General features: G+C 46.0%; 2 protein-coding genes across 4 annotated transcripts in view; one reads left to right on the forward strand and one right to left on the reverse strand.

Moving 5' to 3' along the window:
* Positions 1 to 272: 272 nt before the first annotated feature.
* cox4i2 (cytochrome c oxidase subunit 4I2) lies at positions 273 to 8,590 on the forward strand. Its single transcript, XM_083920140.1, has 5 exons — positions 273 to 430; positions 3,236 to 3,335; positions 5,177 to 5,341; positions 7,034 to 7,165; positions 8,246 to 8,590. The coding sequence occupies exons 2-5, from the start codon at positions 3,236 to 3,238 to the stop codon at positions 8,377 to 8,379; spliced, it is 531 nt and encodes a 176-aa protein (XP_083776266.1). The 5' UTR covers positions 273 to 430; the 3' UTR covers positions 8,380 to 8,590.
* Positions 8,591 to 11,908: 3,318 nt separating this feature from the next.
* Positions 11,909 to 25,874, reverse strand: part of bcl2l1 (BCL2 like 1) — a 35,161-nt gene continuing 21,195 nt past the window's right edge. For 2 of the 3 annotated variants that reach the window (XM_083920138.1, XM_083920139.1), the window contains exon 3: positions 11,909 to 14,739. In XM_083920138.1, the coding sequence (XP_083776264.1) occupies positions 14,596 to 14,739 (144 nt within the window). In that variant the 3' untranslated portion in view covers positions 11,909 to 14,595. The remainder of the gene's footprint in view (positions 14,740 to 25,874) is intronic. The other variant, XR_014593346.1, reaches the window with a different exon arrangement.

Below are 25,874 nucleotides of genomic sequence, written 5' to 3' on the forward strand. Positions count from 1 at the left end.
AGTCCCCTCAGTGTCCCAATATAACCCCACCCGACGTGTCCGCTCGGTCTGTGCGGGACCTGGGAAAACAGCATGGAGGGGAGTGGGAAGGGTGGACGAGAGGCAAATCTTTGTGATCTGCAGCTAAACTCAACCCACTTTCTCTTTCTCACCCTGCCAGCCCTGTCACATGCTTTTCTAGATTGTTTACTTGCACTGGTCTGGTCTCTCTCCCTTCTAAACTCCCTCCCTCTCTCTCTCTCTCTCTTCCTCCCATCCACCCATCCAGCCTCTCTCACCCTCCCACCAGTTGGTTCCTGCTTCGTGTTAAGAGTCGATAAGAGCAGAGACTCAACGGGAAAGACGGCCTAAGCAGCACTTTACTCTCTCAAGACTTGCTCTATTGCCGGTGTATCTTCTAATCCTGCAGTTTCACTCACTTACGACTACCGTGAGTATCTTGGCTTTGCAGAATCAGACCATAATGTGTGTCTGGCAAGGAGTACTTGAGGGGAGGACGGAGGGTTAGACCCCCCGCCCTCCCATAAACTCACACAGCTAGGGAGAGTGGCGGACGTGCAGAACAGACAGTAGCCTAAACAGACAGAGATCAGGACGGGAGATTGGTAAAAAAGTGTGCAGCAGCTGTGTCATAGGAGGACAGAATGGAGTGTGTCAGACCTGATGGTGCTTTTTCAGCCTATTTCTTTGCCAGAATAAAAGAATGATCTGTTGCACCAGAGGCTCATGCCCTTTTGAAGCCTGCATTGATAAAAGTGATTCCTCCTGCAAACATTGCTCCCTCCTGTAACGTCTCTGACACAGTAGGAACCTGAAAGACTGCGTGGCTCAGAGTGACTCACACATCTTTATATATATCCACTGATAAAACAAACTTCATGTTTCTGTTTACTCCTGTCTCTCAGAAGGTCAGCTCGGACTTTGGAATTGACCAGATGCCAGTTTCCGCCATTTTAATTTGCTGTGTGTGTGTGTGTGTGTGTGTGGGTGTGATATGCCACAGACCGACAGATAAAGGACTGATACAAAAACAATGAGAGAGAAAGCTGTAAACAGAATAAACCCTTCCTTAAACCCCAGACTGTGAAGATAAACTCAGGATTGATGCATGTTTGTTGTACGCCCTACTACGATCTGTCGCACTGCTCCTAAAATGCATCTGGTGCTTTCATGAAGCACAGTTTTGCTTTTATATCTTAGGGCGCACTCACACTGTGCCTCCGTCCCGTGCCCCGGGCTTTAGGGTCCTTGTCCCCCCCTCCAGGCCCGTCTGTACTCACACTACCTGGGCCTCGGAGAATGCTTCCTGCTGCCTATACGTCATCACGCCGTAACACGTCACACGCATTGATGACGTCATGGCGATGCGTGGCTTTGTTTCCAGATCTTTCCGTAGACCTCAGAGTTTTTGTGCGTCTTGTCGACTGTTTTTGAATCTTTTCATCGACCAAATCTGCAGTAAACACTCCACCTCCGCATCACACCAACGTGAACCTTTCACCGCCATTGTTTTAAATGTCCGCGCATGGTCCAGCGTGAATTCTGTTTTAGAGGATGATTTTTCCGTCTCTCTTACACTGCAGTGTACAGTGTCTAACAGTTACTATACTGTTGAAGTGGACAGACTGGCAGAGACGGCGTCTGGCATTCATCCAGGCCACCTTTACAAAACACCTAATGAGATCTTCTGATTCACTGTTGTGAACACACACACACACACACACACACACACACTTCAAAGAGGGCACTTTAGCACACGTTCTGGCTCACACACACACACACACTTCAAAGAGGGCACTTTAGCACACGTTCTGTCTGGCACACACACACACACACACCAAAGAGGGCACTTTAGCACACGTTCTGTCTGACACACACACACACACACACACACACACACACACACACACACACACACACACACACACACACACACACACACACACACACACACACACACACACACACACACACACACACACACACACACACACACACACACACACACACACACACACACACACACACACACACACACACACACACACACACACACACACACACACACACACACACACACACACACACACACACACACACACACACACACACACACACACACACACACACACACACACACACACACACACACACACACACACACACACACAGATCTCTACGGGAGAATCATCGTGGAGTCTGCGCGTATTTGTTTGTACAATAGTTCAAAATGAACTATTGTACAAACAAATACGCCTTAAGGGATGGTTAAGGGATGGTTGTGATTCTTCATGTGCTCTTCTGAGACTCATAAAAGTAATAAAACTCTGCATTTCAGCGCTTTTCAACACGAATAATACCGTCGGTGGTCATTTACCCTCCACAGCGAGTTTGAACACTTTTCGTGGTTCTTTTACTCGGTGATCACCACCAAAGTGCAAGTAGAATTAATTTACACACTTCTATGAATCTACAAGTGAAGTTTCATTATTGTGCATGAACATTTCCGTGTCACATTAGTGAAATAAAGTGACGTTGATGAGAGAAAGCACTCAGAGCGTTTGGGCGACGCTCAGCCTGAGCGGCTCAGGTGGTGGTTTACATTCAAAATGGAAACAAAGAAGACTTTACGCTTTATTGTGGAGCTGTTTAAGCATGGGCTTTTATTGTGAAGGACTGAAGTATGGTCCTGGATGTTAATGTGGACGACCAGCAGCTCCTGGTGTTTACAGCGAGGAGATATAAAGGGTTAGCACACGGCTAATTAGCGTCCTTTCGACCACTCTAGCTAACACAAAGCTGAATCCCGCCGTTAAAACGATATTTGGTTACAAAGAGAAGAAGTTAGAGTTTAGTTTAACACCATTAAATATAAGTTAAACACAACACGAGCAATTATAAAAAGGTTAAAGGTTAAACAAGGTTGGACAGAATGTAAAAATAGACTGGCGTCCTGTCCAGGGTGGACGCCGCCTCACGCCCGATGTCAGCTGGGATCGGCTCCAGCCCCCCGCGACCCCGACAGGGACAAGCGGATGAAGATGAATGAATGGATGAAAAACTGTTCGACTGATAGCGCGCACTACCATCCTTTGGTGCTGATTAGGACCCTACTCATAATTACGTAGTAGTTTCCAAGATGGCCGCCGAACTTGAGAGCGATGCCTCTTGTGTGGCTGAAAAATGAAACAGTCTTTAACTTGTTTGTTACTTTTCTTTAACTGGCCTGTTGCAGATGCTGCACCTGACTGCACGGCGGGTCGGGAACCTGGTGGCCAGGCGCGCCGCAGCTGCCTTGACGACCGGCAGCGCGAGGATGGCGAGCCACAGTCACGGTAACGTCACACACGCGTCACAACGACGTCCACATCCGCCATTTAACTACTGCTACCTCTGAAAGGTCGGCTGTGTTTGTTTGCAGACCCAAACCTGGCAACAGATAGAATAGGAATAATAAAAATAAATGTTTTGCATCTTTATTTTCCTTTTGTGTTAATTCACAATATACACACGTCCATGCATCTCCTGATTCATTTAATTTATATATTAATATTTGTTTGTAATTATTGTTTTAATGTATTTATTTTTAAAGTTATTTGATTATTGCTTTATCTTCTGTTGACATGACTTTTGACATTTCTTATGCATTCCTTATTAAAGCTTGAATCTGTAGAATCTTTATTAAACGCTTTATTTAAAATAATAATAATAATAATAAATATAATACACCCATGGGGCGTTTTGAGGGGTACAGAATGAAGAAATGTTGCTTTTCCATAAAAAAACAAACAAATAATTTGGTGTTCTTCCTTTTACATATCATGTCAATAAGAATACAGTGAGATTGGATTAGTCAGTCACTCCCTCTGAAACTTCTCCAGAACAGGAGGCCTCACACTAAACGGGCCTCGAGTCAGCAGATGGCGCTGTTGTACCGTCAGCTACAGGCCTCCGTATAGAGCAGGGGTGGGCAATTCTGGTCCTAGAGAGCCACTGTCCTGCATGTTTTAGGTTTCTCTCTACCCTTCTACATCACTAAGATCCTCTGAGTCTGTCAGAATCTGTTAGTGGTTCGCAGAGTAAACTCAAATCAACGGAAAGCATATTTCAGTCATTATGCAACAAACAGCTGAATAAACTTCCTTTCACCCACTCTGACCACTTTTAAAACTTTTATGTTCACCTCAGCTTTCTGCTAAATCTTTGCACTTTTAACGTCCGCACTGTTTTTATTATTGTCTATGTTTTTATTCTCTTTGTCTTCCTGTAATGCATTTTAACTCATGACATGTTGTGCTGTGAAGCACTTTGAGTCTGCCTTGTGGATGAAAAGTGCTGTACAAATAAAGTTGCCTTGCCCTACCCTAACGCACCTGAGTCTAACAATAATCAAACTGTGACAAGCTTCAGCTGCTTGATAACGAGCAGAGCATTAGACTCAGGTGTGTTGGAGCAGAGAGAAACCTAAAACATGCAGGACAGTGACCCTCCAGGACCAGAATTACCCACCCCTGTTATAGACGGAGGCCTGTAGATGATGGTACAACGGCGCCATCTGCTGACTTGCTGACACATCTGTTCAGAGAGATGCGTCACCTCCGGAGTCTCGTGGCCTGAAACTTTCCTGGAGGCCGCTCTGCAGGGCTAAAGGTAACACGCCTAATAGATGACAGATGGACCTTGGGACTATTAGGCGTGTTTCCATTAGCCCTGCAGAGCGGCCTCCAGGAAAGTTCCAGGCCACGAGACTCCGGAGGTGACGCATCTCTCTGAACAGATGTGTCAGCAAGTCAGCAGATGGCGCCGTTGTACCATCATCTACAGGCCTCCGTATAGACCAAGAGCCACTGTCCTGCATGTTCTAGGTTTCTCTCTGCTCCAACACGCCTGAGTCTAATGATGTGCTCGTTATCAAGCAGCTGAAGCTCGTCACAGTTTGATTATTGTTAGACTCAGGTGTGTTAGGGTAGGGAGAAACCTAAAACATGCAGGACAGTGGCTCTCCAGGACCGGGATCGCCCACCCCTGGTATAGACCGATATTGTTTTTGATCAGGTGTCGGACACATGTCCCCATTTTCTAAAACCGCGGCTTCAAAATGTCCTTATCATTGTACATCGTTGCAGAAGTGGCTTCCACAAAAGTGACCCTTGGTTCTGTGTCTGTGTCCATGCAGAGGTGGCAGAGTCGGTGGACATGTCCAAGCCGATGTACTGCGACCGTAAAGACATCCCCCTGCCTGACAGAGCCTACCACGATGCCCTGACCGCTGCGGACGAGAGCCTGAAACAGAAGGAGAAAGGACCCTGGACCCAGCTCACCAACGAGGAGAAGATCGCCCGTAGGTGCTTCTCTGCTCGGGCTGAGGCTGTGCAGCCGCTGAGGAGGTGGCACACGCTACAGCCAAACACATCACATCTGAAATTAGTGGGGTTTACCGACCGAAAAGCCGAACGTGACGCCGATACAGTGAAGTTTTGACCTGGCGTTAAATAGATCCTTTTTTTAAATATGGGTTTTGCACCGATTTGATGCTGACAAGGAACTTAAGAGGCTGTTTTATAGAACAAATAACCGTTTTAAAGAATATTTAACGTTATCATGCATACGATGAATTACACCGTCAACCAATAATAGAAATGAGCACAAGAGAGGGAGTAAAAGCAGCTGAATTAACATGTAAACGGGTCAGATTCACACACAACCACGATGCTCTGGACTTCGGCAACAGGGACAATTCAATTCAATTCAATTCAATTTTATTTGAAGTGCCAAATTATAACAAAAGTTATCTCAGGACACTTTACAGAGTAGGTAAAGACCACACTCTATGACTTATTTATGATTTACATAGACCCAACAATTCCCCCGTAGAGTACGGTGGCGTTGAAAACCTTCACTATAACAGACAGGAACGTCAGACAGACCCAGCTCTGTGGAGGACGCACATCTGTCTGCACCGGAGAGAGGAAGAAAAGGAGAGAGAGAGAGAGAGAAAAGACAGACAGATGGACAGAGAGAGACAGAAAAGACGGACAGAGAGAGAGACAGACACACTTCCAGTAACTATAATAACATCTACAGTAATGTGAATATGGCCAAATATGGCTCGTCTGAACACAATGCCCACACGGCCGTGACTCAGACCTGTGTTAAAAAGGGTCAAATATGATTTACAGGCCTCTTTTTATAAAACTCAGTGTGTTCTGAACCCTGATTCTTGGCCTTTGTTCCGTTATTTGTGATCAGCATTGTTAGATCCCGTGTATTTACCCCTGTACAGGTGGTCACGGTCCCGCTCTCCGTTCAAAGGGTTCGAGTCCTCAGTGGCTTAACCGGGGTTCAACAGTTAAAGTGCAACTGATGGACTAATTAAACAGGTGGCGAGGAGACGGAGGGGCCTAGCTTCTAACTACCCTCACACGGACGTCTACCCTGCCTGCACCTGGTTGAACAGCCCCGAACCAAGCGTCCACGCCGGCCACGCCCGTTATCGGCAGCTCCCCTCTTATTGATCAGTGTAGTTGTTTGATTGGATTTTAGTAACTTGGATAAATAGCTACAAGGGTCGATTGATCTGTTAGGGAGAGGTTAACCTTCAAGAATCTCTTTGTAGTGTGTTCGCACACAGTTCCTGTGTAGTGTCAACGTAGTCAACGTCCTCAACGTCAATCTTTAAATGCAGGTTATTGTAGTTTATTGTTAATTTAGCGAGGTTAGCATACAGCTCTATACATGCTATGATTCATACAAATTTGTCAAAAGTAATTTAAAGTTCCTGTGTAAAGATGACGTTTTCATTTTGACGCCCAATGACGTTCAGACTCAGACGGGACACGTGGACATTGCAGAACTATCCAAACTTTACCGACACCTCTAGTTTCGCCCAATACCTCCAACAAGCAGTCGTGCGATAAAGGGACTCTTACCGCAGTGACACAAAATGGGGCCAGAGAAAGAAGACACGTTACTGATGATAAACTCCTTCACCTCCACCTCACCCGTCGCTCCTGTCCTTCACTCCTTCCCTCAGTGTACCGGCTCATGTTCCATAAGACCTACTCCGAGATGAACCAGACGTCTGCGGAGTGGAAGACCGTCATGGGTGGCATCTTCGTTTTCCTGGGCTTCACCGGCCTGGTGTTCTGGTGGCAGAAAGTCTACGGTACGTCCCCCCTTTTTCGTAACCCGTCTGTTTCAGCAGCATCGCACGCTGCCTCTTACTGATCTGTTTCACTGCATCACTGTCACTCAGCGTGGCAGCAGAGGCCCAGCTGCAACTAACGACGTTAACGATGGCTCTGCTCCTTTAAAGCCCCTGAACACCCACACAGGTGCTTCCAGTTAACCTGCTGATTAGGCCTCTTCTCAGGACTGTGTGTGTGTGTGTGTGTGTGTGTGTGTGTGTGTGTGTGTGTGTGTGTGTGTGTGTGTGTGTGTGTGTGTGTGTGTGTGTGTGTGTGTGTGTGTGTGTGTGTGTGTGTGTGTGTGTGTGTGTGTGTCTACTGTGATTGATCGACACCTCCCCGAGTCTCCTGTCAGCTCTGTTTCACCTGTGAAGGCGGGACAAAGTGCACCTCTATCATTCTTAGTGGTCGACATTTATGACCTCATAAAGTCCCATCAAAGCTCCGCCCACCTTCAACCCGAGCAGACGTCGAATCAAACACCTGTGTGTGTGTGTGTGTGTGTGTGTGTGTGTGTGTCTACTGTGATTGATCGACACCTCCCCGAGTCTCCTGTCAGCTCTGTTTCACCTGTGAAGGCGGGACAAAGTGCACCTCTATCATTCTTCGTGGTCGACATTTATGACCTCATAAAGTCTCATCAAAGCTCCGCCCACCTTCAACCCGAGCAGAGGTCGAATCAAACACCTGTGTGTGTGTGTGTGTGTGTGTTCGGGGGCTTTACGTATCCCAGCGTGTAGGAAACCAGAGCCCTGTGACTGATCTTCAGGCAGGAGCTCAGTCCGTAGGTGACTCGGCTGCCACTTCATCTCCTGGGCACTGCCGAGGTGCTGTTGAGCACCCCCAACTCCTCGGGGCGCCGATCCATTGGCAGCCACTCGCTCTGACATGTCTCCATTAATTGCATGTGTATAGGTCCTGTGTGTGCATGTGTGTGTGTGTTTAACGTGTAATTCTTCTTCTTCTTCTGATGTACACCAGTGTTTGAGAGGTTTGATATGTCCACCGTGAGAAAGGGTAAAATGTCAATGACACGTCTCTATGCCTTGTTGCCGTAGTCTACCCTAAACGCCCCAGGACCTTCGACGACGAGTGGCAGGCCAAACAGCTCCAGAGGATGTTGGACATGAGGATCAACCCCGTCGAGGGCTTCTCAGCCAAGTGGGACTACGAGAAGGGCCAGTGGAAGTAGAGAGCCGGCCCGCAACCTGTGGCTGAGGCGCTGAGTCAGGACCTGTGACCTCAGAGGGGAGCTGCTGCTGAAGTCGGTCTCCATTTGGATGTTTTAACTGTCAAAACCACTAACGGGGGTGTTCTGCTCCGTGCCACCGCAGCCTTCTGTGTCCGTCCTGTTGTAACCTTATAATAAAAATGATAATAATAAAGTTTTGCTTTTGCTTCTGTCCGACTCTGTTGTTATCGGAGTGAGCTCTGACCTCATGCGGGTCCTGAAGTCTTTACACTTCACGAGCAGTCGTACAAAGTAACTTACTGTGCTTTACTCAAGTACTGATTACGTGAGAATTTCCCTTTTATGCCACTTTATACTTTAACTTATAGTTTGCATATTATTTTACATGCAAAAGCTTTGATCAGCTTCTAAAACATCAGGTATTGTTCAGTGATAAAGACAAAGTCATTTTAGTCCTAAATTAAAGGGGTCGTATTAAAGCACCACTCCAGACACTTGTTCAAATGTTTAAAACTTCTCTAATATGATTCATATTTAGTTTAATATAGATTACCCAGGGCTCCACGGTGGTGTAGTGGTCACAGCGAGAAGGTTCCTGGTTCGAATCCCGGCTGGGGCCCTTCTGTGTGGAGTTTGCATGTTGTCCCCGTGTCTGCGTGGGTTTTCTCCGGGTTCTCCGGTTTCCTCCCACAGTCCAAAGACGTGCAGGTGTTCGGTTCATTGATGACTCTAAATCACCCGTAGGTGTGAATGGTCGTCTGTCTCTGTTTGTCTCTATGTGTCCTGTGATAGACTGGTGTCCTGTCCAGGGTGGACCCCGCCTCACGCCTGATGTCAGCTGGGATCGGCTCCAGCCCCCCCAACGACCCCGACCACGGGATAAGCGGTTGAAGATGAATGAATGAATAGATTACCCACAAAGAAAGTTAAAAATAATAATAATTTAGAGGAGGCTGGATCAACATTTCGCACTGTTTCTCTATGGCAGTAAATCCGTGTCATTGGATTTTGACATTTAAAAGCAAATTGAATTCATAGCACTAAATATTTATGCGTTGAAATTATGCGTCTGAATGTTTTTACCTCTGATTTTAACTCCTCGGATTTTCAACGAGTCATTTTCACCTTTGTTCTTCAGCGTTTACAAAGTCCGACGCTGAAAAAAGCACCGTACCAAATTCAAAGGCAAAATACGATGCGACACACACACACACACACACACACACACACAGAACCGTGTGATGACTCATCGAGACGACTCGACACATCGCAGAGAACCAGACATCACTCGCACACGCAGAGACTCTGGAAAAGACAGGACGGACTCAGAACATCTTCCAACATTGGCTTTATTAGGTTCAACGTAATTTAAGATTTTACAGATGGCATTCTAAGACACACGAACAGACCATCGGACATGGTTGTCAGCTTTCACCGTGCACTGGTTATGACCCACGAGAGTGCACCGCACCTCACTGTTTGAAAATATCCTCTTATGCGTTGTCTTGTCTGGCGGCGGTCCAATAACCCGGAAACAAAAAAACACAACCAATGACGATGCACATCGATGCAGAGATGGAGTTTAAGGCCGTTTGAAGGGGCTCATTTACGCTTGTTTTGTTTTTTTACACCAAATATAAATAATGTTTAAAAAGCCGTCACTTCCCATTTCCTTAAATATGCTACTAAGCTAACGTGCTAATCTAATCCGTTTAAATAACTAGCATATATATATATAGGGTCGTGCCAATGCTGTCGCTCTTCATTTGTGCCGCCTTCAAAAACCACAAAGTAGTTCTCACGCACACACACACGCACACGCACACACACACACACACACACACGTGTAGGAAGGGAAAAGTCGTTTCAGCGAGGGGCCGGGGCAGCAGAGAAAAGCCTGCGAGCAGCTTCTCGGTTGGGCGTCGCTAGAAAAATATATATCTACTGTACTGGAATGTATGAGAGCACACCTTGGCTAATAAGACGCTAAGCATTTAGAGGATGATACTCAACAGTCAATGCGGTTTATCGGTTTACCGGGTGACGTGTTTGATCCGAGGATGAGTCGTTCGCGGATGAACGTGATTCTGTGGACGATGAGGATGGAGAGGAGCGAAAGCCGGACCCTCGCACGGACACAGTTGGGATGTTTTACACGCGGAAATCCACTTTTACTTTACGGTACCTTCGTCTAATGTTTGGAGACTTAGCTGTGGTTTCCGAACCCACTAGATGGAGCTCTTGGTTTGAAGACAAAGGCTCAGTGAATGGTAATTCATTGTGCTTTTAACTCAGACAACAGAACAGAGAACGCCATCTAGTGGACTGGAAAGGAAATGCTTCATAAAGCTTCGTGAAGCTTTGGTTTGGACTTCACTGCCGACAGTTGAGTCTGGAGCTGAACCCCCGTTTGATGAGGACCGGCAGCTGCCCGTCCTGCACTTTACTGGGCACACACACGGATTCAACCCGGAGCAGGTTGTTGTGAGCCGGAGACAGGATTTGGACTAAAATCAGAATCTTTCCCAGTAAATTAATGGAGCTGTCGGTGCATGAAACGCCGGGCGACACACACACACACACACACACACACACACACACACACACACACACACACACACACACACACACACACACACACACACACACACACACACACACACACACACACACACACACACACACACACACACACACACACACACACACACACACACACACACACACACACACACACACACACACACACACACACACACACACACACACACACACACACACACACACACACACACACACACACACACACACACACACTCACACACTCACACACTCCTCCGACTTTAAAACAAACACGGAAAGATGTTCGGAGACAAATGGGAGCTCTCCTTCTCTCCTTCTCCCCGTCTCTCGTGGACTTCCTGTGACTGGCAGGTGTATACGTTACAAGCGCGCGGGTGTGTGTGTGTGTGTGTGTGTGTGTGTGTAAGTGCGTGCGGAGGTGTTTGTGCGGAGCAGCAGGTGGGCCAGCTGTGACTGACACACGTGACTAGGTGCAGTGACAGCCGGGGGATCGCGGAGGAAGAGGCGGAGCTGGATGGAGAGGGAAGGAGGAGGGGAGACGGATGGAGATTTGACAGATTTGAGGTGTCAGGGGAGGACGGAGGAAGAGGGGGAGGAGGTGGAGGTGGGGGGGACTTTGAAAGCAATGCACGGTTAAGTTGGAGTGAACGTGTGTGAGATGAGATGTGAAGGTTTGGGCGTTTACGCTCCTGCACCCACTGACAGTTGCTGATTGGCTTGAGACGGTGAACGTACGCATTGTGACACATTTCTAATCCAGCTCAGATAACGTGATGCGGAACTGCGCGATCTCCTCCGACGGCTGCTTCATCAGTTTGCTACATCAATCTTCAAAAAGGCTAAAACACGAAGCACGAGTGTGTCGCTGATACGTGTACGATTTGACCGGTGGTTCAAAAAGAAGGAATGTTATTGAATTAGCACACAGAGGAACAACAAAAGAAGAGGGCGCCGCAGCACGTGATTAGGACATTATTGCAAAATGAGCACAGACTTGACTCTAAAGCATCATTTTAAAACCTATTGAGCAACATAAACAGTGATGGCTGCATCGTGGATTCATCTTTTTCTCTTTCTCACTCGTTTTGTCTATAAAAAGTAATAATAATGAAACACGTGTGTCGGTTTCATCCAGCGCCTCGTTTTATCAGAGCAACACCCAAAGATCTTTCATTTACAATTATTTCAAACGCTCCCATTCAGGAAGATGGAACCAGTGTAGTTTTTGTCACCTTTGCATGACAATTGTTATTCATTATCAAAAGTCGCCACTGACTTATGGAATTGACTATTTGTTAGCAGCTACATAAACAATAATAAATTGTTTATAACGCACTATGATGTAGTTGTAAACAGACATAAGGGTTCTGAAGTGTACGGAGGAGCTCGCCCCAGTCTCTCCATCCTCCTCTGACCTGTGGCATCAACATGTGTGCCCACAGAACTGCCGCTCACTGGATCTCTCCTCTTTTCCGGAGCGTTCTCTGTAAAAACCCTGGAGATGGTTGTGGGTTCAAATCCCAGTAGATCAGCAGTTTGTGAAACACTCAGAGCTCCGTCTGCACCAACAACCACGCCACGTTCAAAGTCACGTAAATCACCTTTCTGCCCTGTTCTGATGCTGCAGCACATCCTCTTCACCACGTCTACACGCCTGAATGCACCGAGCTGCTGCCGTGTGATTGGCTGATTAGAAATCTGCATTAACGAGCAGTTGGACAGGTGCATCTAATAAAGTGGCCGGTGAGTGTATTTTCCTGTGTTAGAACTTATAACTTGGCATCTAAAGCTGGAGTATGAAAGGATAAAGAAACACCAGGAGAGTACATCGGCTGGATCACGGGTAGAACACTAGGTTTGAGAAAGTGTCACCGTGACAAAGTTTGTCTGTGAGCGAGCGCTCGTTTTTCAAAGTCAAATTTCCTACAGAGTATTTTTTTACATTCACATAAAAACAAAAATCATCCAGATCAAGTTTTGCGTTTGTTATTTCCATCAGTCGTTAGAATCATCTGCTTTTATGAACCGTGCTTCAGCGTGAAATGTTGCGTATTTCTTATTAATATTGAAGAATTAACCCCCTCAAGCACACGCACCTAAAGAACAGACTATTTCTGATGAACCTGTGGAGGATCTGTTCATGTGAATAAACAGTTAACACATGTCTTTGTTCATGTGTTTAATAATCATACTCAGTCTGATTAAAACCATGTATCTGTTTATACACAACGTATTGATGCATCATAGGAGATTATAACACTACGTCACTACATGCCCTCTCTCAGTTTGTGTGTGTGTGTGTGTGTGTGTGTGTGTGTGTGTGCGCACTGGCAGCTTTGACTTTCCACATCACACATGCGGAAGTTTGCAAATCGGCCCGGGACTCACTTCCAAACAGGTTGTGGTGTCACAAATCACGCTCGCAGGCCCGCCCCCTCAAAGCCGATTTTTCAAATGAGCGCGGAGAAACTTTCCACTTTCGGCTCATCGACAGTTTCCTCGCGTCAAAATCTGCACGGTGAAGCTCAAACATCCGACTGTAGGAGCAGGAAGAAAAGCCGATTTTTGAGTGGAGGGGGGCTTTAAGTGTCCGTCTGAGTGTGTGTGTGTGTGTGTGTGTGTGTGTTGCTACGGTATTTGCTGCATTCTCCAGCTACTGTGTGTTAAACGTGGAGGGTCGGAGACACGGGGTCCTGCTCGTATGAACTGCGGTTACACTGATTCTGAGAACCTGCCACGCGCGGCGGTCTGGCGCTGGACATGCTGACTCAACACAAACAGGATCGAACGGGGGCCAAGTAGTGACCGTGGAGCAAAGATCAGTGGGGGTTTTAATGGTTCACGAATCCAAAACGCACAAACATACACAAACAAGCAGAGGAGTTGGTTTCCCGTCAGGACTCCGGTGTCATTTACCATTCATACAAAAACCAATAAACATGAAGGACAGGGCACGACAACCAGAGTGTGGAGTCATGGATTAAGCCGTTGTACTGTGTGTGTTGGTGATCAGGATGGCTGGCGGGAAATGGGGAACTACAGATGCTGCTCAGGGGCAGGTGCTACATCCTCCCCTGCTTTCACTCTCTCCATATGGCACACGCAAAGCCGTCTGTGGGGACGGGCGACAAAAACAAGCTTCAAGACGAGACATGTAGAGCAGCTCGGGCCCCACGACACGCCGACTCTGGAGATCACTTTCGGCCTCTTTTCAGGACGAACACGGGAAAAGGAAAAAAAATCTGTTAAAACTAATGTGTGCAGACTTAAAGAAAGAACCGGTGGGGAAAGGAATCGAAGGAACAGTTGGTACAGTAAATGAAAGAATAGCACGTCCGTCTGCGTGACCGCGCGTTTTTCGTCAAAGTGGAATAAGGTGAACACATGAATACTCGTAACTCTTCCTCATCTCTCTCTTTTTCGCAAAAGTTCAAAAACACGTGAGGATTCTTAGTCCACTGTGGGATGTGTGAGGGCGAGGGCGGGCGGGGGGAGTAAACATCATCAGCAGTTCTGACGAGACAAATGGGACCTTCCTTTGAACTTCCGCGGTGTGAAGGTTGAGGGCAGTGAAGGAGGGCAGGCGGACGGGGTCGTGAGCGTCGGGAGAGTCGTCGCGGATCTCCCCCCCCCTCACAGGCGTTTCTGGGCGATGAGCGAGCCCACCACGACTCCGGTCACCAGGGTCATCCCCGCCAGCAGCCACTTCTTGAAGCTCTCCTGCGACCTCCTGCTTTCCGCCGCCATGTCCTGCCCGAAGATCTCAGCGAAGCGCTCCTGGCAGACGGGGAAGAAGAGAGAGAGAGAGAGAGAGAAGAGGGGAAAGGAAAGGGTTACCACCGGTGGTTTTGGCTGCTCACCCAGTGACATTTATTCAAATCTGACAAAAAACCCACATGTGTTCACACTTCCCAAAACTCCCCATTGTAAAGAAAACAGAAAAAGCCACAGGCAGGTAAGAGGGTCAGGTAGAGTCCCTCTGTAAAGGTCTCTAGGCCTCAAACAAGCTGAGCCGCCCACAGCTGGGTATCAGTATGACTGTCAAAACCCACGCCATCACACGAGGAAGTTTCCATGCACTGCAGCGATCGCACAGGTAAGGCGACATCGCAACCGACAAAAAGCCCAAATGCCACCTGCATCGATGCTGTGCTCGGTAACACTGATTAAAATGGAAAAGCCACATCATTAAGGACACTGTTGACGGAAACTCATGCTTTAAAAATGTCCACTTTCCCTCCTCTTCCCATCAGATCTGATCAGAACTGCTGTTGCTGACATTCTTTCCCACTGTTGTCCTCAGATTGCCAAGCCTACATTGCCGCCCACTGATATCATTTCCTGGAAATGAGCTGGAGCGCGTGCAGTCTCGACGTCCTCCCGCAAGGAGGCGCCAGTCAGGCTCACATCTCATATACAAACACGGCAGCGGATCAGTTGAGCTGGACTTGACCCACTGAGTCACCACTGATGATGACGATGGTGTCCACACTTCAGTGTCACTGCTTCACCTCGGTAAACATCATCTGTGGAGCAAACGCTCCTTCTGAAATGCATCTGAGCAAATGTGAAAGTGATCGGGGGATGCAACGGGTGGGACAGAAGGGGTGTATGTGTGTGTGTGTGTGTGTGTGTGTGGGGGGGGTGTTACTGGAAACTCTGCTGAGAGAGGAGACAGGAAGAAGAGAGTGAAAGGACAGAGAGGTATTCAGTGAATCACAGAAAGAATGCGGAGGGAGGGGGGGCGGTCGTTGCTGGAAACACTCTGTGATAAAGTAGAGGATGCGGACTAATCCCAAGATGGGAAACTGAGTCAACCGCGTGGACGGTGACTGGAGGAAAAAAACAAAAAGCCACCATCAAATCAGATCAGCTCCGATGACACAAATCACCACGGCAACGGGTAAAGGCAGGGCACAGCCTCCATTTTAACCCAGTGGAGCTACAAATGTTAATGCATGCGTAAGACATTGATACAGAGGCAAAGGAGCCGGAGTCGGAGAGAGGAAAAGAATCATAAAGTCGACATATTCATCATTTACGTGGCATTTTTTCTAATGCATGATACAGCATTTAAATCTAAGTGTATGTGAGAGTTGTGTGTATGATTGTTCAGCTGCAACTTAAACAGGAAAAAACACATTTTAAAAATCTTTGGATAGATTTTTTAATGTTTACATTGGGCGTGAGGCGGGGTCCACCCTGGACAGGACGCCAGTCTGTCACAGGACACATAGAGACGAACAGAGACAGACAACCATTCACACCTACGGGTGATTTAGAGTCATCAATGAACCGAACACCTGCACGTCTTTGGACTGTGGGAGGAAACCGGAGAACCCGGAGAAAACCCACGCAATGTGGCCCAGGAAAGGGAAGTTTGGGGTCCCCTGCTAAAGCTGCTGCCCCCACGACCTGACCCCGGATAAGAGGCTGAAGATGCGATGAGAGATGAGAAGTCTCCAACCTGTGATCTATTTTCATGTTGTCAGTTAAGTTGAAACAGAAAATGTCCCCGTGTACACTCCGGTTTTTGGATTTGGGAGACTGTTGTGCATTCATTCATCTCCAACTGCTTGTCCCTGTCGGGGTCGCGGGGGGGGTGCTGACATCGGGCGTGAGGCGGGGTCCACCCTGGACAGGACGCCAGTCTATCACAGGACACAGAGACGAACAGAGACAGACAACCATTCACACCTACGGGTGATTTAAGAGTCATAACTTGTGCGTGTTTTGAGAATGGGTTTAGTTCCCCTTTAAAGGCCCCAAGGCTGGGCTGTAGGCGCGGGGACTCTCCGGGAAACCTGCCCCTGGAGAACTTTATCACACTGAACAAAAGTACAAACGCGACACTTTTGTTTTTGCTCCAATTCTTAATGAACCGAAGACTTTTCCATGTGTACAAAACACCCGTTTCTCTCCAATTCTGTTAGCGAGCGCTTCCCCTTTGCTGAGAACAAGCAGAGACTAAAACCTGAACAATGGAAAAATGGTTTGTGAGTTCTCAGGAAACCCGGCAACAATGAGACTATGAAGTTACAGCATTACTTCTAAATAAGACGCATGTAGGAAGGTGGGTGTAGGGGTGTTTGCTCTAGTCTGTCGTGTCTGTTGCAATAAAATACTGAGCAGGGCTTCTGAGAAAAGGAGCCCTAGCTTTGCTGATATTTCCAAGAATATGTTGGGTGTGCATGTGGTCGTGTGTGATAAAAGGGGGGGGGGGGGTGCGGTGATGTCCTCACTTCTGTGGCGTGCGCTGCAGCCTTAACCAGAAACTGACAGGCAGTTCAAACGCGTCATCACCATATAACCGTGTTAAACTGATTACAGCAACAGCATAATTTGCATGATTTATAGTTATTTTGAGAGCCTTTTGTCACGTCTATGTCTAATCTGGTGATATGTTTTTTTTTGTTATTGTCAACAGACATTGTCATGGAGCTCAGCTGTTGTCCTAACACGATTAAAAACACATCACTGAGCCGCACCGTTACACCGGCTGACATGTTCCTTGGTTGGGATGAAAGTGGGCACTGCAGTTTATATTGAATCAATCCCGAATACACATGGAAATACTTCTAGAGCACCAAATGTGGAGGTCCCACAGCGATCAGACTCTTCAACAACAGCTGTTACTATGGGTGACTTATGCTTTAGTTGTGTGTTATGATAATGGTTTGTTGTGACTTAGGCTGGTGACATTGTTTGTGATTATTGTGTCCTTTCGGCGCCTAAGTCTGGTGGCAATTGAATTTCCCCTTTAAAGTGAAATCAGATCAAATCCAATATTAATCAAGCCCCCACCACAGTGACTTCCTGGTTGATCAGATCAGGAAGTGCCAAAAACTTCAGTTCTCCGAGTGTCCACTAGGGGCCGTTTGCATAATAGAGCAGTTTCTCATTGACCCCCATGTTAAACAGGCCGTTTTCACAGCATCATTAAACCTGTTTAAAGCCTGGTACGAAAAACATTCTCGTCTGTATGTATAGGTCATGTCTCCATGACAACACCAGCCTAGTTTTTATTTTATTGGAGACTAAAGTTTCTGAATAATTAGGGGCGTGGCCTCTTGAGTGACAGCTAGCCTCTCGCCCTCACTTCTCCTCTGAGGTAAACATCAGCTAGATGGACGTATCTCCCTCCCCCCAGCGTCACATACATGTCCTTTTTTGGTCAGGGGAAATGAGGCGGAGTCAAAGTCTGACAAGATGACGACTTCCGTAGGCGAGGACGATTGGATCAAGTTGAGAGAACGGACCTCGACGGAGACGCTAAGTCCATTTTTTATACTGTCTAAAAAATCACTTTCCTCCTGTTTGAGTAATGTTTGCAAATAACTACAGTGCCCAGGTGTTTTGGGAAATCCCGGGGCCTTTTCAGAATGTGAAACTGGGCTATTTGTGAGCACATTTTTAATGGTGAGTGCCATAGACAGAGTTGTGCGTCAGAAAGAATGGAGAGATGGACTTTGCTGACAGACGCAGATGTGATGTGTTCCTGCTGTGCCGCGTTTTTTCTGTCCTCCACATGTGTCATTTACCTTGCTTGCCAGCTAAATGCTAAATTAATGCGATATAGATTCATCCAATGGTCCAAACATAAGTAGGTACATGGTTCCTTTTTAATCGTGTCTATTGTTATTTCCTACTTTATTCAAACCATGTAAAGTCCAGTCATGGGGAACATAGATCAAACATTTCACATCCAGTGGCTGCTAGCAGGAGGAGAACGCTGTTGTTTATCTGATCGGGTAAATGATCAAACTAAGTCCATTTAGGACTTCACCTCAAAAGCATAACTTATAGCCATGCATGCAGGCAAAGGGTTAGAGAGGAGAATGAATCACTGACTATATTTGTTTTGTTGAGGACGCTGCCTACAGCTGTCACTGCTCTTTGTATCTGAAGGGCCTTTAGTGGGCTCTGGTCTCACAGTAGCTCTTTTCATTCATGCTTTAGCTCTAAACACACACTCACACACACTTAATGCTGTAGAAACTCAGTGAGCAAACATCCCAGAGAAGCTTTTACACTTGTGTGTTGAGTCAATGTTCCCGGTCAATGAGTAGGATCTGAGGAATTTATATGTAACCGAGTGCAACGCAGAAGCATGTTTGGTAACGTTTCAGTGGAGGCCACTCGGCCTCACATACAAGGTTCAATCAAGGTGAGTGTTTCACCCTCAACCCACCTCATTCCTCTGAGCAACTCTCCCAAGACCTTGTTGAGATCTCTCCTGACTGCCTTCATGTGAGGCAGCTGCCAACAAGGAGTGCATAGTTGTCTCGCCTTGACTTCCAGCAGGCCTTGATGCAGCACATTAAGAGATAAACTGGCATTCTTGCTAACCATAAAAACATCAACTATGGATGTTACTTATGACTCAGATGGCAACAAGAACGGATACACAAGGGTCACCGTGCTCCAAAACAGACCGGACAGAGAGTGTGAGCGTGTGTGTGGGAGCATTTGTGCGTGTGTGTGTGTGTGCGTGTGAGATAAGAGGCTGGGTTGAAATACGCACCGGAGCAAAGTTGCTCAAAAGCATCTTGATGACAGAGCTGCATTAAAGTAAAGCACAAGGGATTGATGAATGGTGCTTAAGTAAATAATGACGTAATGCGATTACTCCGTACTGTACATCGTTAAACATGAGTCAATGTTTTACTGCTGCTTTCTAATCTTAAATAGCAACAGCGGAGGAATGAGGGTGTGGAGGATAGACTGCGGCACCTTGTGATGGTGACTGACACCTGTAAAACAGACACGTCAGGACATGTTCTCATTGAGTGGACGTGGAATGAATTACATGGAAGTGCCAATGGATGCAGAGGAAAGCTGTCGTTTTGTGTGAGAGGTAAATCAGACTGTAATATATATATATGTAATATATATATGTAGTGTCTGTAGATCCCTTAAGAATCTTGTTAATATTCTACCTTGAATAAATCATAGCCACATACAATGACGATACAAAAATGCAGACAATCATTGTAACGGCAGCTTCAATGATCAATAATCAGCTGTTCTCTTTCAACTAGAGAAAATGTTGGAGATTTGCTCAAATGCATATTTGACTCAACAGTAAATGTGTACAATTACTGTGCGGAGACAACTGCCGTGTCCCAAATCCTGCACCTCCATCCTCAAGCCCTTGAGGGCAGAAGTGAGATCACGCCGGACGTCGGTAAAGTGCAGTGTACTGCATTTATCCGGTCGTGCGCTCAAAAACGGCCAAACTGTTGAGTTTGGATCGATGGACACTCAACGCCCGCAATCGCCGCCATTTTGTCTACGTAGTAAAAGAGGCGGGACTAAATTCAAAGTGGAAATCTGCGTAACACCAGCGCAACGAAGCGGCAACAACTAGATTCACTTTAGAAATGTAAAAAGAGGATGACAAGGATTTTTGGCAGAGTGCTGAGTCACTTACTGGGGGAGTTGAGTGCACTGAGAGTACATACTGTAGGGCAGTCTTTCTCAAATGGGGGTAAATATAAAACCATTAAAAAATATTACTCATGCATGGATCCTAATTCCCCATTTCATATTTAGCATTCCTGTTTAAGCTTCCGTAAACAAATGTAATCACGATTTATGGTTGGAAGGTAGCAGTAGCAAGTGTTTTTGTATTTTAAAGGCTTTCAAAAGGCTTTTCCCCCCCTAACAAAACTGTTTTTGCGTTTCAGTGGGTACTCCAAAAAATATTCCAAGGGGGTACATTAGTGAAACCACCATTGAGAACCACTGCTGTAGGGCACACAGTGCACGAAGGTCAGTAGACTCACTGCAGTGCGCACACAGCATATATTCAAACATGAACGTGCTACTGCAAAGACATTTTTCTTATGTCAACAACAACAAAGTGTGTGTTTCACAGTTGTCCCCGACCTCCCCGGGCCATGGCTCTCCGCCCAAGGCTGTCGTTTCCCACTAACAATGTAAAAAATCATCATAACTTCTTAAAAAAACAAAAAAACATGGGTAGTGTAAGTTTTTTTGTAAAAACACTCAAACTAAAATCCTTAATCGATTCTGATTCACAAAGGCTCTCATTTGATTCAATTTCCGACTTGATTTGATTTGATTAATCATAATTTGATTAGGAATATTTCAGTTACAAAACCAATTTTGCTACAACATGAAAGATTCTCAGAGAGCGAATGCTGTGAACTGTACAAGGACGCTTCTAACTTATTAAAAATATGAATGTTTGCATTAACAGTTGACCCTAAAACTGTCACTTCAGCAGTCGATACAATAAAGTGCAGCTCTGCAGTGTTGGGTGACATTTTCATTAAACGTGTTTTTCTTGTTTAACGCCATTGTTTTTGTTGTTAAATGTCCGCGCATGGTCCCTCCTTCTTTTTTTCTATGTCCCAACAGGCGCACATAAAATGACGTCAGAGCCGCCGTAGGCCTCGTGATCGTACACCTGCGCACGCTCGTGCTCGTACATGTGCAAACTCGTACATTTACAAAAGCCCACCTCTCTCAAACAGGCCGTGGACGGCAAGTTGGCCGCAGCTAGGCGCGGTGCGGTTGCACTCACACTGGTCAAAGGAACTAGGCTTTACCCGTAAAACCTGTTTGGGCACGGTACAGAAGGACAGTGTGAGTGCGCCCTAAGGGGCTGCTGCTTTATTCCCTCACCAGCATTACCAGTCAGCTCACTATGCACATGTCAAGGCAGCGCTGCTCAATCTCCCCTAGTCCCACCTGGCAGGTAAACCCAGTCTTTATCTACTCAGTCTCTTTCCCTTTCACACGGTCACACCTTTATTTCCTTATCTCTTGCTTCGTTCCCAAAGGTAATCAGGTGCTAGGCAGCGGCCCGCAGAGTGCTTTCAGGCCTCGTCTTGGCTTTTTCTTTTTTTTTCCCAGTCTGTTTTTTCTGTGTCTCACTTTCTCTTTCTTCGTTAGCCGGGGGAGAAGGGAAAGAATAAAGGATGAGGGAAGGATTAGCTCATGAAAGCAAAAGGTTGGATGTAAGAGACAGAAAGGGAAAGGGAAAGAAATAGTTAAGGGGCACAGGAAAGGAGATTCAGCAGTTGGTTGCCACGGTTACCAGAAAGCAGCTGATTAGCGTGTGTGTGTGTGTGTGTGTGTGTGTGTGTGTGATGTGTTCATTGTGTCTGGGTCTGCAGGTCCGTCTCTGTGGCTGATAAATGGCCCAGTACTACATGTGGAGAAAGGAGCGTTTTAAACGATCATTAGCAGCAGCTTCCTATTCATCAGCTCTGACTTGGCGGTTGCTCCGGTGTTGCACCATAACAAGCTGCAACACTCAAATCCCTTGATGGTGAAAGCCCCTGACCACAGCACACACACGCACACACACACACACACAAACACGCACACACAGCAGTAGTCGATTAATACATCACATCCTGTTCCTTTTAGGCAAATTGGGGCTGGAGATGAACTGAAATATAAATAACTTTGCATTAATATTAGCAGTTGAACACGCAATCATGATGTCAAGCCGATAGCTGATAGTACTAAGCTGTGAATTGAAAACGAGCTAAAGTCGACACACCGACCACAAACAAGCTATTTTCAGTGATTGGTATCATTAAAAAAATGCTTAAACAATCAGTCGATTCATTATTAAAATGAGTCAACAACCATTCAGATGAATTTATATCATTTATTAAGCAAAAATGACAAATATTTGCTGGTTCCAGATTCTTGAATGTGAGCGTTTTATATCACTGTGAAGATCTCAGTTCTCACAGTTAAGAGCCAAAGAGATTGGCACAATTTTAAAATGCAATATTTGGATTTACTGCTCCCTAAAGAAGGAACCAAAACTGATCTAAACTCTTACATCAGCAGGAAATGCATACTACTTAACTGGATCCATGAAACTATTGTAACATAATGGTACAGTAGAGCTGCAACTAATGATTGTTTTCACTGCTGATTAAACCACTGACCAGTTTCTTTATTAATCCATTGGTTGTTTGGTCTATAAAATGTCAAAAAATGGTTAAAATGTGGATCGGTGTTTCCAAAAAGCCCAAAGCGACATCCTCAAATATCGTGTTTTGTCCACAACTCAGAGATATTCAGTGTGCTGTCATAGAGGAAGAAAGAAACCAGAAACTATTCACATTTAACCAGCTGCAATCAGAGATTTTGGACTTTATCTTTTCTTAAAAATGACACAAACCGATTGATTTGTTATCAAAATAGTTGGTACTTATTTTAATACTTGGAATACAGTTGAACAAATATGTGGAATACACAGGAACCGCAGTGCATTCACTTCTAGTTATACCTACGTTGAATACACACATTTTTGTGAGTTACTTTTCGTACGATATCATACGAACCAGAAATGAGAACCGCCAAGGATATTATTATTAATATTTTTATGGTTTCCACTTTTCTTGAATAAACCGTAGTAAACACTGTTTATTTTTATAATGTATTTAGTCATATATCAAAATCCTTTTACCACTGGCCGACCGAAAAAAGTCCTTGGTCAGGGGCCCTATTACTGAATCAAGTGAGACGTAGACTCAGTTTCTCATTGACTTCTATACAAATAGACTTCTTTTGCAACCAGTGGAGAACATATTTATTGTTACGATACAAGTATAACAAGGTTAAGTGAGAGAATGCAGTGATTTTTCTGCACTGGCTTCACTTTTCAGACCCAAAGGTTGCTGCCTGGTTGAAAATTGTTATAATGCAATAAAACTATAGCTATAAATCGACATCTAGTATCAGTCAGGCTTGACCAAAGACGTCCAACAGAACTGTTGATCTCTCACAATTACCTGTTAAATTAACAAGACTAAGCATCTGTTGTAGCTCTGATATTTGGTCACTGGATTAGCACTGAAATTAGCAAGTTTAGCAGGTTTAACCGTGAGAGTCCTTCTGTCTCTGTGTGCGACGTCTGACCTAGACAGTTTTCTTTCAACAGACAAGGACCACTTTCTAGCAACGCGTGAAGCACATGATTATGAGGCCACAGTGGCCACAGGCTGCGGCTGGAAACTGTCTCTAAGACGCAGACACGGTATCTGTGACGAAACTGCTCTGACGCTCGAAAGCAAGCTGAAGGTCCCCATTCATATGTAGAGAGGAATCCAGAGGGTTCAGTGCTGATAACCGGAAACTTCTCTGCTTTGATAGAAAACCGACAAAGGCTCTTTGCCTTGAACACACAGTCTTTGAGTGTGTGTGTGCAACACTCCCTTTCGAAATAGCTATGACTTCACAAACACAATCCAGATCAACCAGCTCTGATCCAGTCCTGTGATTAAGACAGAGGAGACACATGAGCCCATGGGAGCAGGTGTGAAAGGGGCTGGAGCTGCAGAGGTGAGTCTCTGTGGGGAGAGGCGAGCATCAGCGGAAAGATAAAGAAATAAACAACGGCTGCATTTTTCTATGAGGTAGAACGATGTGGGTGAGGTTTGGTGTTTTTAGCTTTTTAGCTGTGATCTGATACACACACATAACTCAAAACTACCCCTTTGAATTCCTTATTCTTGCGTTATGAAGGGCATATCCTTATGTGCTCGAATGCATGAATGAGCAGAATGCGGTGAATCACAGTAAAGGCCACATCTGTGCGGTGAATGAACGGCCACATCGGAATGTAAGTCTATAGTTTACTGTAGACAAAACACCTATCCACGCCTTTTAGAGGGCTGTCTCGAACTGAAGAGTATGACGTATGTTAAGAATCCCCAAAAGCGAGAATGCAAAGGCGCTGAACGCACGAGGTGATGTAGGGAAAAAGAAAAACAGTTCGAGAGTTCACGAGAAGCCCAAAGCCCCCTGAGAGTCGCAAGGAGAAGTAGCTCTTAATACACTTGAAATGTCATCTGTCCTGGCTGTAGTTGAGCAACACTTCCTGCGAGTTGCGACACTTGGGATGTGTACACGCAAACGCTGCATGGCCTTGTATACACACACACACACACACGGCGGTGTCCCTTGGCCCAGAGTGCAGCGTGGAACACACCACATGATGTGTTGTTGTTTGAGTGAAGTTACTGTTGCATCTCTGCGACTGATGAAACCCGGTTTACAGCAACACGGAGAGGTGACATGATGTCCTGGCTGCCGGTACAAGGTGATGTCATATAAAAAGAGAACGTGTATTAAGTTCCAAGTGCAGCGAGTGAATGTGCCGTGACCTCTGCCCTACATTGCGATTAACAGTCCATGAGTTGATCATGAGATCACGGTGACTCGGCAAGATGAAAAGAAACAGCAGATACACCGCTGGAGGATATACAGACGCGCTTCGACGTCAAGCTTCAAAGTCCGCTATTGTGAAAAGAAGGTTGTTTAGAACCACCAGGACTCTGGACGTCTGGCCAAATGTCACACCTCTGCGGAGGAGTGGGAGAACCTGCTGAGAGGAAGAACTCTGTCAATCAGGTCTTCATGGTAGAGTGGCTAGATAGAGTAAAACAAAACAAAACATATGACTACACACTTGGACTTGGCCAAAAGCCGTTTAAAGGACTTTGAGAGCACGAGGAATGATTCTCTGATCGGATGAGACTAAACTGAACTCCTTAATCTAGTGAAATCCAGGTCCTGCTCCCCATCTGGCTAATACCATCCCTACAGTGAAGCACGGCGGTGGCAGCATCATGAAATGGGGGTGCTTCTCAGCGGCAGGGACTGGAAGACAACTTGACGGAGAAGTCCGTAAAGCAAAGCCGCTTCAGACTAGACACAACCTCAGCCAAGACAATAACTGAGTGGCTTTGGGATATATTTTTGAACTTAAACCTCAGACAGCGAACTTCATGAGACCACTCTGATCTCTGAGCTCCATTGTATGAAGTTTGCCAAGCGACCGAACCGATCAGCGTTGGTTTTGAGGCGGATTTAAGCGAAGAAACAAGAAGCGACTGTTCAGTGTAAACAACATG

This window comes from Echiichthys vipera, assembly GCF_963691815.1.
Source record: "Echiichthys vipera genome assembly, chromosome: 9".
NCBI classification, from domain to species: Eukaryota; Metazoa; Chordata; class Actinopteri; order Perciformes; family Trachinidae; genus Echiichthys; species Echiichthys vipera.